Source organism: Micropterus salmoides, unplaced genomic scaffold (genome assembly GCF_014851395.1).
Source record: "Micropterus salmoides isolate LMB-PRFRI ecotype aquatic unplaced genomic scaffold, ASM1485139v1 Ms_hic_scaffold_4, whole genome shotgun sequence".
NCBI classification, from domain to species: domain Eukaryota; kingdom Metazoa; phylum Chordata; class Actinopteri; order Centrarchiformes; family Centrarchidae; genus Micropterus; species Micropterus salmoides.
This window is the reverse complement of record NW_024043372.1, coordinates 24306738-24320657: the sequence shown is the minus strand read 5'-3', so window position 1 is coordinate 24320657 and position 13920 is coordinate 24306738. Positions and strand designations below refer to the sequence as shown.

Below are 13920 nucleotides of genomic sequence, written 5' to 3'. Positions count from 1 at the left end.
GCTCATTTTCAGGTTCAAAATCGTATTTAGAGGTTGTACCAGAACAGGTTTACATGGTTTAATTTTCAAAAAACACCTTATTTTTTTCATACTGCACTTTGCTGCAGCTCCTTTTTTCACCCTGTGTGTGAAGGCTTCGTTTTAGCTATGGAGTGATACATCTTGTCTCTAAATGATCTTTGTATGGAGTTGCACATGCACAGTTCTTAAGGACTACTAGCCAATCAGAAGCAGAGAAAGGCGGGCCAATGAGAAGCCGGTAAACATGGCTTTGTTTCAGCTGTACATGTTGCCTACCAGCTTGGCAACATAGACTGGAGCAAGAGTTTCAGTGGTGAGTTATTAATCTGTAACAAAAGTATCTTTCATCCATAATATAACTGAGCTCTGGAAGGGAGAGGAGGTGTGTGCTGCAGCTCAGTGTGTGTTTTTGAGGGCGTGTCGGAGTTGCCGCTTGGCAAGCGTTATATTTATCCCTGTGATCCCTGTGTCGTCACAGGGATGAAAGGGAAACGGCTGGACTACAAACGAGCTGTTTTCAGGCAGTTCAGAGCAGAGTTTTCTGTGGGAGATGGGAACTCCCTTTGGGTTGGACTTTGGGCTTTTTCACTTTGCAAACCTATTACATGCACAAAAAAGGTGTAATATTATTATATATTATATTCATTATATTCACTTCAGAAATGAGCCATGCCCAACATAACAGAAGATATCTTAACAACCCTAAACTTCCCTAACAGAAAACATAAAAATGTACAGAAATGACAAAACTCTAACCTGGGCTCCTACCAGAAGGGGGAAAAATAAAATAAAACAGAAAAGGGCTTCTCCCTCTTATTTAGCCTGCTACTGGGTGCTCAATATGTACAGATATCTATTTACAAAGATCAATTAATTTGCATTGAACAATCGCTGAAGTCACTGAAGCAATGAATCCACATCACTGAGTTATACAAATTTTCAAATCACTGAGCTGCAGTTTCTCTACTTACAAAGGATTTCACAACATACAGATCCACAGTGGTTGGCGCATAGAAATGGCAGAGTGAAGAGCAGATTCTTTTTCTTTCTCTTCTTTATAAATTTGATTTGGCACATTACCACCACCAACTGATATGGAGTGTGGATCAAACTGGCTAGTCCTAATGCCCCCCCCCCCCCCCCCCCCCCCCAAACAAACAAGAAAACTCATATCCTCTCAATTATATTGATTACACTGAGATACTGAAAAACTGTTTGTTTGAGTTCTTTCACAGAATATCTATTAAATCAAAGTCTACTTTTATCTTTCTGAGATTTTGAATCAGCTGCCTTCTTCCTTTCTCATACTTCTGACAGTGGAACATAACATACTCCATCTCTTGTTGCCCACAGTAGTCACAACTACCAGAGTTATATTTGCCTTTGAATAAGTCGAGTGTCCGAATCTAAGTTTTGATGTGATTGTCTCATCTCTCCTGTTCCTTCCTGCACATTTCTCCCACTTTCCTCTGAACTCTGTAAAACCACTGTCCTTTCATCTCTTCCTCCCTTTTGTCACCTTTCATTCATTCTCTGTTTAGTAGAAGAGCAGATTGCTGTCATCTGGGAGTTAAAAAGGCTGCTGTCATCCATTCGACCAAACCTGAAGCAGCAATCAACTCGACCACCTGTTTACAGTTACATGCAAGCACACACACACCGAGGGGGGAGAACAGACCTGTCATTGCAAAGCAAAATGACAAATATGACCCAAGGGTCATAACAATGGTATTGAAATAAATGCAGATGGAATAACATCCTTAAAATTAGCTACAGCAATATTAGAGAGACATTTAGTGTAGGAATTTCTGCCTAATGGCATCTGTCATTAGGCAGTTGAATCCAGTTATTCAATAATTACCCAGTCTGTTGTGGGGCCCATTTTGGCCTTTGTCATGGCTCAAAACTGACATCCATAAAAAGTTTGGTCTCATCTTGAACCGGAGAATCTGCAGATTAATTCCATTGATCCACTGAGTGGATTATCCACCAAAGTCCACCATCTTGACTGTAAGGGAGCCGGGAGGGGGAATTTAATGAGCTTCAACCAAACTCTTCTTTGTTTGGGAGGTAGGGAGGAGTTTTATTTTGGTGTGTTATGTTACCACAAAATGTTCTTAAAAAAATAATATTTAAGACGTACCTGGATTTCTGCGCTCTTTTAATTTAACATGTTTAATCTGCTGAGGTTTGGAGAGAATTTACTGAGGTAGAGAAGACCGGAGATGGTTGTAACATTTTAGACATTTTAAGCCTGTGTGTTCAAAATGTGATACATACTAGTTAAATGTGTGTGATATTAAATGGGGTAACTGTTATCCGTTATTTCTGTAATACAGACAGGCATCAGTTTAGTCTCAGACACATACTATGGAGACACCATCTATAGATTTGCTTATCCCACTACCTTAGCTAAACTGGACCCCATACCATGCTGCTTTGAGGTATATAACAGGTCTCACCATTGTACTTTATATACCATGGCTGGATTTACTTCACTCAATATTCGAAGGATGAAGCATTGGTATATTTTCATATACAAAGCCATTTTAGGAAAATTGCCATCATATATCTATTGTAAATTTATTGCCTTCCAGAACACACACAGTCTCAGGGCCAGTAGCTGGCTGTGGTTTAAAGTGCCCTTTGTGCGTACAGAGTCAGGAAAAATGAGTCTGTCCTGTTTTGGCCCATGGTCTTGGAATGATCTGCAGCTCAAGTTGAAGTTGGAGTCTCTTATTCCTGTATCCAGTTTTAAACAAAAACTGTCAGAGGTTTTAAACACATCTTGCACCTGTGACATTTAGTCAAATTACGATATGTTTAAATTTCATTGTGCTTTTATGTCTTTTTATCTGATACTTTGTTGTAAATAATTTAATAATACTGTTACTTTTATGAATAATGTTGCTGTACATGTAATGCCTTGTTTGCACCTTGCACTGTGTTCTGTTTCACATCTTGGCCAGGACATCCTTGTAAAACAGAAAATCTCAATGGATTTCTTTCCTGGTAAAATAAAGGTAAAATAAAATAAAATAAAACACTGAAATTAATTTTGAATTTCATTGTTGTAACAACTTACCCAAACTCTTATAGCAATAAACTAGTCACAGCTTACAGCTAAAACATCAGCACTGACAAACTGCATGAAAGACATCTACATAGACACACAACAACATGATTTAAGTTTGATGAGTTCAACTACAAAGCAGGCAATGTTATAACAAAAATAAATTAACTTTAAAAAAACACTTTCTTACCACAAAATTATTTTTTTACCTTCTAAAATTGGCTGTGCCAGCCACAAGATTATACTTTATCCCATGTGGAATAAGGACTGGGCACTGGAATAAAAGTAACTTGGATGTAAGAGCTATCATTATACTATTTAGTTTCAGGATTTGTTTATTATTGTCTTTCTTGTTGTTTTGTAAGGCCTGAAGTAATGCATTCAGTATGTCTTCAACCTGGACTAATTTTTCTAACTTTCTAACTAAATTAATGTAATGCTTTTACACTTGTTAAAGCACTTTGTAACTTGTTTTTGAAAAGTGCTCTACAAATAAAGATCATTATTATTATTATTATTATTATTATATAAGTCCCAGAGTTGCTCCACAGCGACTGAATTAATAAATTAATGAAAACCCTGGTTTCAAACATGCCAGAATAGAAGGTCATAATTCCATGCAACATTCACATATGTTAACATTATCAATTGTAAACCAGACACTGTATCACCATGTATGTAACAGCCTATGCAATAGTACTAGATCATTATGTACTGTAGCAGACTTTTCACTTTTCACTGGCTCTCAGTGGAAGGTGAAACCATTAAAATGTGATCAGTGGTTTTCTCATGTGTGTACTTACCTAATGATCTATATTGATACACATTTCATTGTAACATTACATTTCTTTAGAGCCCCATGTCACGTTGGTGTCATTTCTAACTTCTTGGCAAAGCAGAGAACAATAAAATCAATATTAGTCAAAGTAGATCAAAGGTGTATGCTTGCTGGTAAATCTCATTATTACTGTTTTTAAAGGTTATGAGAGTGCTCCATTATGTTCTTAACTTCAATCCCATTAGCCTGGTGTGCCTGTTACTAAACACGTCTCTTACGCAATAACAAGATGTCAGAAATTCACTAGATTACTGTTGTGTTTTTAAATTATATGGCACAAACAAATTGAAAACACCCCGCTGTCTACTGTAGCTTTGTTCAAGTGTTCCATTTATATACATAGCCATATACACAGTCTACATAAAGAAAAAGAGTGATAATCATACATCATAAGCTCTCTTGATAATAATAAATAGTAATGATGTCAGTCAACAAATGCACATGTGCAGGGGTTGTTGGTTTTGTTTTAATAGTCTTATACAACATGAAGATAATGCAGTGCATTTGCTGATTATCTTGTATGTCTGTGTTATTTCCCTGAAGTGGAGCAAAATACTTATGTAATGTATATGTAACTCAGATGTGTAAATCCTGTGAGCCTTACGGGTGAGCACCAAGATGATTAACTGTCCTAGAACACTGCTAAGACAGTTGGTGCCAGTAAAGAGAGACATAAACAACACCCCCCTTTAGCAACAGCAGTGGTATAGTCTGGATTCATCTCAGTGTTTTGGCACTACCTGGACTTTGCTGGAACCACCTCATAGGCCGAGGATAGGGGTGGCGTGGGATCAGGGTTTAGAGAGAGATTAACCACATATAAAGCTTCAGTATAATCCGCAAATTCAGAGCAACAACTACTCTAAGAACAACATTTTTGCTCGCAACTCGCAGTGTTTTGGACCTTGCAAAGCCTGTTACACTTGGATTTACTTCAGGGTAGTCATCATCAGTAACACAAAGGTACAAAAAGGGAACAATCATGAAAAAGGGAAAGGTACGTTTTTAACTTTCTTGAATTATAGTTACACTATTGCTTTGTAAGTGATGTTATGGTGCACGGATAAGGATCCATAACATTTTAATGTAATTTTAAGACATACATAATAGAGTCATGGCTTTGAGTTAGGATTGTAGAGATATGGCTCTCCTGTTTCTGATGGCCATCTCTTTGTAATGACAACATCACAGCCAGACATAAAATCCTCAACCACATTATGACATAAAATAAAAAAGATTTTGTGATTTTTGAACGCGTGAGAAAGAGCTCATTTAATTAACACTGGTTTCTCTGTACGTCAACTTTAGTGTCATCTGTGCTGATCTGTGCTGGAGGCCAATCACATCCATCCTAATCCTTTGACCTAATCAAACATGGAGGCTGTTTTGTAGACAAATCTGTAATGGAAAATTGTCTGCAGTAAGCTTTAACAGTCAAATCTCACGCGTCATAGACTGTGCACAGCTAAACAATAGGTGAAAGGAAAATAGTACTGTGCTGGCTCATATGTGTGAGAGTAAACATGATCTGTTTTTTAACAGTTTTGAGAACAGTTTTTTGTGCAAGTGATTAAAAGTTGTAATGACCCTACTAAACTTAATATGATCCCAGCAGGTGAGTGATGACAATGAGCCACCCAGTTATCAGGAGGCGACTGCAGGTAAAAACTAATGTTCAAGATCCACCTAGACTTACTACACATATGACTGTCTGAGTCAAAGTACTTGGTGAAAGAAAATAAGACTGACAACATACACACAGGGTGATATTTATTCTTCCTCATATTTTGATGGCATATTTTGTTTAATTGCAATTTGTAATTTTAATAATAAATGCTTCTAATGTTGCACCTTTTTCAAGTTTAAAAGTTGTGACTTGACATCACATTATGTGCTGAAAAGTACACATGGTAGTACCAGACCAGTTAAACCTCCCTCCTTCACGGTGACTAATTTGTTGGAATAATTCAGCTGTAGTATCATTTTAAGACACTGCCTGGGATTTATCCTCAGTTTGTACAAACATGTCTCCTTCCTTCCTCTCTCTTTCAGGCTATGGGGAGATGGAGGCCCAGTTCGCCTGGGATGACAAGACCATCAGGCGGACCTTCGTCCGGAAGGTATAAATGTGTTACGCGAGACATTTGACACCGGTACAAAAACAATATCACAGTGACACACCTCCATTGCTCTGACACAATGTATGTCTGCCTGCAGGTGTACGCCATTCTCATGGTTCAGCTGCTTGTCACAGTGGGAATTGTTGCTCTCTTCTCATTTTGGTAACTACTCTTGTGTTTCATCTACTATATCTCACAATAAACTATTTTACTTTTTTTTTTTTACCACTTTTTACCACTGATTAAAACATGAATTGAGTCCATTTAATTGTCGTCTCTACAGCGCACCTGTGAGGTTTTATATTCAGACTCATCCTGGCTTGTACACGGCATCTTAGTAAGTGAAAACACACCATCACATCATAGTGTCCCCGTTACTTTATTTACTAAGTGTTGTATCATTATTTGCCTTTTTTTTTGACAGCCTCATGTTCTTTGCCACTTACATTGCGCTGTCCTGCTGTGGAGACCTGCGGTAATATTTCTTCTGCAATATTAGTAACAACAAAAACATTCATTACACTAGTTACTGCTGTGTAACTACACATTTGAGAATTTAAGTTGACAAAATATATTTTCTTTTTTTACCCAAACAGGAGGCAGTTTCCTTGGAATATCATATTGTTAGTTCTCTTTGTGAGTATCCCTCACCATGAAAACAGTACATTCTTGTAGCTCTATACTCATTCAGAAAGCCTAACTGCGGTAATGTTTCTTTACTTCTTCCATCAGACTTTGAGCATGGCCTTCATGATGGGATTTGTGTCAAGGTAAATACATACTGTGACGCTGGCATGTGTCTATGTGGGGGTCTGACATTGATGTCAACTCATCAAGTCTTTCCAGACTAAAAGACTATGCAATGAATGTGACTGCCTTCTCTTCCTCCAGCTTTTATAACACCAAATCAGTGATGCTGTGTCTGGGAATCACGGCTCTGGTGTGTCTTTCTGTCACCATCTTCAGCTTCCAGAGCAAGGTGGGAAGAACTGCTCAACTGCTTTTTTAATCACCCAAACAGGCAGCTTTGATGAAATTGAATAAATCCATCATCCATCTTCTTCTCTATCCTGTTGCAGATTGATGTCACATCCTGTCAGGGCGTCCTGTTTTCTTTGTGTGTGGTCATGCTTCTCTGTGCCATCACCATCTCCATTGTTGTCCCTTTCGGATATGTAAGTTCGCCTCCTCCAGCAGGGCCAGCACGATCCACACCTTTCTAGAAGATGTCTAAAATAGCTGTGATTAATGATGAGTTAAAGTTGCAGGTTAATGCCTCAGGTGCTGATGGTGTATTTGGGTGTGGGAAGGGATTAGCCTCACAGATAATCTAGCAAAGCACTTAGCATCCTGCTATCCTTCTTACCAGTGTTTTGTAATGCACTTTTGTCTTGCGCCACAGGTTCCCTGGTTACATGCCACTTATGCTGTGGTAGGAGCCATTCTCTTCACTATGGTGAGAATCTGATACTTCATCAAATCCTCAATATTGTTCTGCTGAAGTATTTCTTGCTTGTTTTTGTTGCTCATTTCCTCTCCTTGTCATCTCCTTCTGTCTCTCCTTCTGCCACAGTTCCTGGCATTTGACACTCAGTTGCTGTTAGGGAACAAGCGCTACTCCATAAGTCCAGAGGAATATATTTTTGCCACCCTCAGCCTCTACCTGGACATCATCTACCTGTTCAGCTTCCTACTACAAATCATGGGAGGAGGCCGCGAGTAAAGCATCTCCTCCACTTTTCCCTGCATGCTCTATAGCTGTCTCTCAGCTGAACTATTTGAATTCTCAACAAACTCAACAACCCACTTGGATTAATTACCCACATGAACCAGATGACATCAGGGCTATGCGGGTTTTGAATTAATCACTGTTATAGTTTTTTTTTCCATTTTTATTTTTTTATACATGAATCAAAACTTGTTCTCTGCTTTTGGTTATGTAACCTTGTCTATACAATCCCGCCTGATACCTTACCGTAGATGTTCACTGTACTCTGGCCATTCTGGTTGATCTGTTTTTGTATCCCTCTAGTGTCTAAATCGGCTCATAAGTGGATAAAACACCAAAACCACAGTTGAATATATTCAGGTTTTCCTTGCTGCATTAATGTGCACAATGTTCATGCATTTAGAACTTAAAGCAGTTCAGCATATTTGATTAAGCTGATCTACTTGCATGATTCTTGCAGTTCTTGGTTCGTACCCACATGGCTGAATCCACAGATGGTTTTTTGGATCAAATTGTCAGTTAAATAAATGTAATGTAATCCATCAATGATGCAAAAACAGGGAACATTCAGGAAATCTTTTCCAGTTCAGCAGGGTTTAGTATGCTTTAATAACCATGTACAATATATAGTGTTTGTTTTATACTTGTTTTTAATGCATACCATCATAGATGACAAGTTTAATGTTTTACTGTATGAGTGTGAGATACTTTCATAGTAACAGGTCAGTTTGAGCATGGATGTTTTCTGGGGAAATACTCTATGAGGGAAAGATGAATAAGGGGATTTCAGCTAACATCAAGACTTTTGAAGCTAAGATACAACCAACCACAAAGGGAAAATGTGTTTGTAGCAGCATACATACTTTAACAACTTACTTTAGTTATTAGAGATCAGTTGCAATTTATATTCTAACTTTAATGTGGCCTTTGGGATCTGATAGAAAATTATTATTATTAGAAATGTTTAACTGTATAGCAAATAAAACATGTTAATATATATTTTTTCTAAAGACAATGAGCAGTGTCCATTTGACTGTGACATTATTAAAATAAAACTGACATGTGGAAAGAAATGTTTGATCATTATGATGTATGTATGAAGGCATTCAATCATTTCTTGACAGCTGTTCCACTCCAGATGTCCTTACAGAACAATTTCTAAACGTGTACAGATGAGAAGCATGTAACCCTGTCAGCTGTATTGCCTCGCAGGTCCTGGGTGTCACAACTCCACCCAGCTGCTAGTAATGTCTTCTCATTCCTGCTCCGTTTCTCTCATCATGTCACTAACTCTCCTGTTGTTGCAGATCCAGCCTACTCCCTCCTGCTCTCAACAATACAGCCCCTCTACCCTAAAAATTACACAGTTCACGCAATCATTGAAACAAGGCTTTTATTAAAAAAAAGAAAAACTGACATATTCAAAGAGAAAACCAAGAAAGAAGAAAAATCTTATCTCAATCAATAAAAAAAAACACAAGTTACAGACAATTTAGCAACTCTGGCACAGGAAGACAAAAGTAGCCAAGTGGCTTTGCAAAATAACCAAATATCAAAACCTCTTTCCTCTAACAAAACTGTACAAAATGAGTTCTTGTATAAATAAGAAAACTGTTCACAAGCAGGGAGTGAGATGAGCCCAGTGAATTTTCTAAATGTCTGGGATTTACACAAACTGAGTTCATACAGTGTGGAGCAACAAGGTGTGTTTTTACTACTCCACGTTCAAAAATGTCACCGTAAGACATCATTTATGAGTTTTAATGTAAAACACAACTATGTTTATCGGCCATTAGCAAACTAACAGTATATAATCGCAAACTAATTTCTGTTTATCATGAGGTTACTGAAAATTAAACAGATGAGTATGATATCTATATTACCAAATTAAAATAAAAGGGCACATTTTGAAAATCCAGACTGGGCAACATCTAACTACCTGTTTGGAAATCCTGTTTTAGCAGCAAAACATTTTAAAGCTATGAAATAAGCCATCTGATCTACATTAGGATGGACAAAAAAGAGCATTTTCAAATTGGTGTGGATAAAAAATAATAAGTGCAAGGAGATTTCTTTATTTCAAATGTTGTGCGCTGTATAGAGCACACCGTTGATTAGTGTTCGTTCCTACAATTTAAATGTAACTTAAAAGCGACTTCTGTATTTTTCCAGCTGGACCATATTTCCCCATGTTTTTGTATCTATGTGACTTTTGGGGACAAAATTTCTTGGAATTAGTCTAGTTTTGATCGAGTGTGCTTTGACAGGTTACAATTGCCCACAAGGATACTGGATCACTTTCAAAAAGGTTGAAAAATACCGAAGTTTCTTTTTAAGGTTCTATAATTTTCATGATGCTAATAATTTTTGGAGCATCATGATTTCCTGTAATATTATCTCTTTGTAAAAATTTTTTTTAAATAAATAAAAACACTGCATTGTAACAAGTGGTCATTTCATAGTTCCAAAATCCTGTTTTTGTATTAAAAGTGATGGCTAATACATGGAATATCATTTCTTTGAACATATAAACAATATCCATGACATTTTCCTTCATGGTGCACTGAATCTGAAAACTTGCTAGTCACTGTGTTATCTGGACAGGTTATACATCATAAAAAATAAGAAATAAAAACACAAAAGAAGAAACAAACAAGTTGGTGTAAAGAGCAAGTGGAAGGAAAGAAAAAGACTATTTACAAAATTAGCTCTCGTGTCTGAAAACTCTCGCCATCATAAAGACTCTGTACTCCTTGTGGGTGTCTGCAGAGGCCAATAAAGTCCATAATGAGTCTGTTTACACCCACTCAAATATGCCATTACATATGCTGAAGGGAAACTCAGTTTAAGCAACACATGTAGTCAAAAGCAGACCATTTCTTGTTGTTCTTTTAAAAAATCAGCTGAAATATTTCGACACGTGTACTTCACTACATGACGGATAAAGCAGTGCCAAAAACATTCTCACAAAACCTTAAACCATAGTCATATTATATATGGAATATTGTTAGCATGTTACCACGCTTATTGCGATCTTTCTCTTTCTGAATCTATCAGAACAAGACCAAAAGGCAATTTATCCAGCTACACATAACAGATCGTCTACGGGTGAGAGCAGTTTGTCTGTGACCGAGAGCTAAAAGACGAGTGGACACAACATCTTTGGTTGCGGAAATGAACAATAGAAACACAGCAAAAAGTGTGACGTGAGAAAATGTGAAGATGTAACGAGAGTTCAAAACAGAACCATCAAACTGTGAGTCTTGAGAAAGACGTTATCACACTGTGTGTTTTTCACTGGATTCAAACATGGATTTTTGAGGAGCAGGAAGGGAAGCTCCTCATAGAAACCTACAGCTAACTCCACCGACATGACGACTACCTCTGGCCTGCTGCCATTTCTGTAGTATATACAACTTAGAGTCAATCCTGTGAGAGATCAGGCAGTTGATCCAGAGGAAAACATTAAGGCTTAGCTAAAAATAGTTTTTGCAGAATTTTTGGATCACTCACAAATCCATTCAGACTTGCTGTCTCACTAAAGGCTGTAAGAATCATCTTTAATGGCACTTCCATGGTCTAGTGAGCAGTCCTTTGTTAAACCATGATCTCTATTATCTACATATCTACAGTTTTTGATGTCTGTATAAATTAAAGTTCAACATATTTGGATGTGGTGACATGAGCTCCATGCAACATGCTGACTGAGAGACTGAAACACATCTGTGTAGGAAGCCTCCTCTAGTGTATATAAATCTTCTGGATCAGCACTAAATGAAGTCATTGTTTGGTTCAGCTCTCCACTCCACTGAAAGACTTTTCTACAAACATTTTGTGGACAGGCGACACAAGGGTTTGGAACAGAGATTTGTGTGAAAACAAAACGAAAAAGAGAAAAAAAAAAAGAGAAAAGTTGATGTGCACCAAAAAAAACAACAGCAACAACAACAACAACAACAACAACAACAAAACAGCATCAATCCCTATGCAGAGAAAAACATCTACTCTCTATAAAAAGCTAAACTCTACAGCTAAAACCGAATCTACTTAAAAGATGAATTCAACAAAAATAAGGCAAATTAGCTCAAAGGTTTTCAAGTGACAGACAAAAGAAAAAAAAACTGAAAGCATTTAACTTTCTACACACAAAAATTCACTGACAGAGAATCAAACTCAGGTGACAACAGCAGCATTGACTTACAGCTCCCTTTCCTTTCAAACTAATTATTCTCAGGGATGGTGTTAGTCATCTATCTGATTTCCCTCATTGCTTTTAAACTATATATCTTAATTTAGTAACTGCATTGCTCTTTGTACACATAATCTTTCAGTAATCTAACTGCTCAAGATCTAACGCATGTTCACTTCATCCCTAGGTCAGAGGGTGAATTTAATGATACCTGAAGGTTTGTCACAACAAAACCGCTTAAAACCACTTCTCATGGTCACCGATGTATCATGGGGTCACACTAAAACAAAATTGCTGTTAGCATGAACAGGTGTCTGTCTGATGTCTTTTTTGATGGTGGGTATAGGATGTGAGCTGAAGTGAAAGTCATCCAACCATCTGGATAGGATCATTTCCATGAGCTAACTATTAGAGCTCATCATTAATGTGTGGGGTAAAGATCCATTTCATCATCTTTATAGGCTACAGTATTAAATAACTTTTCTACAAATGTTTGTTTCAATGGTCAAAAAACCCTCTACAAAATAGAACTATAATTCAAATATAAATAGAAATAATTGATTGTCTTTTGTTAACTTATGGAAGAATGTTTAAAAAAAAAAAAGACTAAATTATAAAACTATGTTACTATCATCTGTGCGTGAATAGAAATCTCTGCAGCAGTTACAGGAAGAAGTAGCTTTAAACGGTTTGCCTCCCACGGTTACAATGACTCCACACATCAGACGAGCAAAAGTGTTTTTAAATCTGTACAAAGTGTTGCCCCTGCTGCTGCGAATAGAATGTCAAACAACAGACATCAGGAAATAAAAATAAAAGTTTGCATATTTTACAAAATAAAAATAAAAGACACATTGTGTTTCAACTCTTCCTTGAATCACCCTGAAACATCCAGAATGCTTTTTTCTTTTAAAAATAAGATTTTGTTATATTACGCACACAAAAATAATGCTCTGTGTCTTTTCCTCCTCTCTTTAATTTTTTTCTGTTTCTTTTTTTAAAACTTCTTATGTTTCCTTTTTTTCAGTTATCAAAATAGATAAAAGCGTCTGTGAAGAAGATTCCCACCTTTGGTTGATCGACTCTTGAGGAAGTGAGCAGGAAAGTCCAATGATGTGAGTGTTGTCCTTTTTCTTAAAAAAACAAACAAACAAAAAAAACCCAAATACAGATATACGCACGCACGCACGCACGCACGCACATGTTCCTTTTGTTATCCATGTTCAAGTCCAGGTGTTTGGTGATGGTATGGAGCACAGTTCTCTCTTCCAGCTGAATCCTGTTTGGTTGGATTCATCTCGTGCCCTCGCCCCCACCCTGCTGGGAGCTGTGAAACACACATAACTCAGTACCGATACACTGTACCTACTCAACCTTCTTTCTTGAACACAACAGTGCTCAAAACAGGTAAAATTTGTTCAGCAGCACTTCAGCAGTTTGCAGCATAAACACAAAATAGATAAATAAATTCGCTAAAACGATAAAAAACAGGACAGAGTGGCTTAAAATAGCGCGGTTTCAAAAACTGCTGTCCCCATTAGTCACTTAGATGCAAAAGCATGTGAAAGTACGGTCCAGGTTGAAAAATACCAAAATTCCCCATTTTGTATGTTGGTTTATTCGCCATTTTGATTTTCTGAAACAGCAGCATAGGAATGCAATGCTGCTTGTCTAAGTCCCATCTGTCTGAGCTCAGGAGAGGACTGCACATCTCATAAACATTCCCCTCTCCTCAAATGATGCTAGAACCCATTTCCAATCATTCCTCTAAGTTTTAATTGTAACGTCCCAATCAGACCAGTATGTGTCCTAAATTAAAATGTGAAAACGTGTCTGAGTTGTTTGTTTCAAATATTACCAATAACACAATTGGTGTTATTTGCAATGATAATAATTATTGCACCATATTTTCCTGTCAGCCCTGCTGATTGTGACTTTGCAGTTTAGACA

At 37.3% G+C, this 13920-nt stretch overlaps 2 protein-coding genes across 2 annotated transcripts in view; one reads left to right on the top strand and one right to left on the bottom strand.

The window, feature by feature from the left end:
* Nucleotides 1-4724: 4724 nt before the first annotated feature.
* Nucleotides 4725-8845, top strand: faim2b (Fas apoptotic inhibitory molecule 2b). Its single transcript, XM_038695769.1, has 12 exons — nt 4725-4929; nt 5548-5593; nt 5985-6052; nt 6150-6214; nt 6336-6389; nt 6477-6527; nt 6649-6688; nt 6785-6822; nt 6944-7031; nt 7132-7227; nt 7455-7508; nt 7626-8845. The coding sequence occupies exons 1-12, from the start codon at nt 4915-4917 to the stop codon at nt 7773-7775; spliced, it is 765 nt and encodes a 254-aa protein (XP_038551697.1). The 5' UTR covers nt 4725-4914; the 3' UTR covers nt 7776-8845.
* A 315-nt stretch (nt 8846-9160) lies between these two features.
* LOC119885641 (RNA-binding motif, single-stranded-interacting protein 2-like) overlaps nt 9161-13920 on the bottom strand; it is a 28462-nt gene continuing 23702 nt past the window's right edge. The window contains exon 14 of the mRNA XM_038695768.1: nt 9161-13297. The gene's annotated coding sequence lies outside the window, so the exon portion shown is untranslated. The remainder of the gene's footprint in view (nt 13298-13920) is intronic.

Coding starts and splice junctions, on each gene's coding strand:
- faim2b (XM_038695769.1), top strand. Junction 5,594..5,984: donor TTATCAGGAGGCGACTGCAG/GTAAAAACTAAT, acceptor TCTCTCTTTCAG/GCTATGGGGAGATGGAGGCC. Junction 6,390..6,476: donor GGCTTGTACACGGCATCTTA/GTAAGTGAAAAC, acceptor TTTTTTTGACAG/CCTCATGTTCTTTGCCACTT.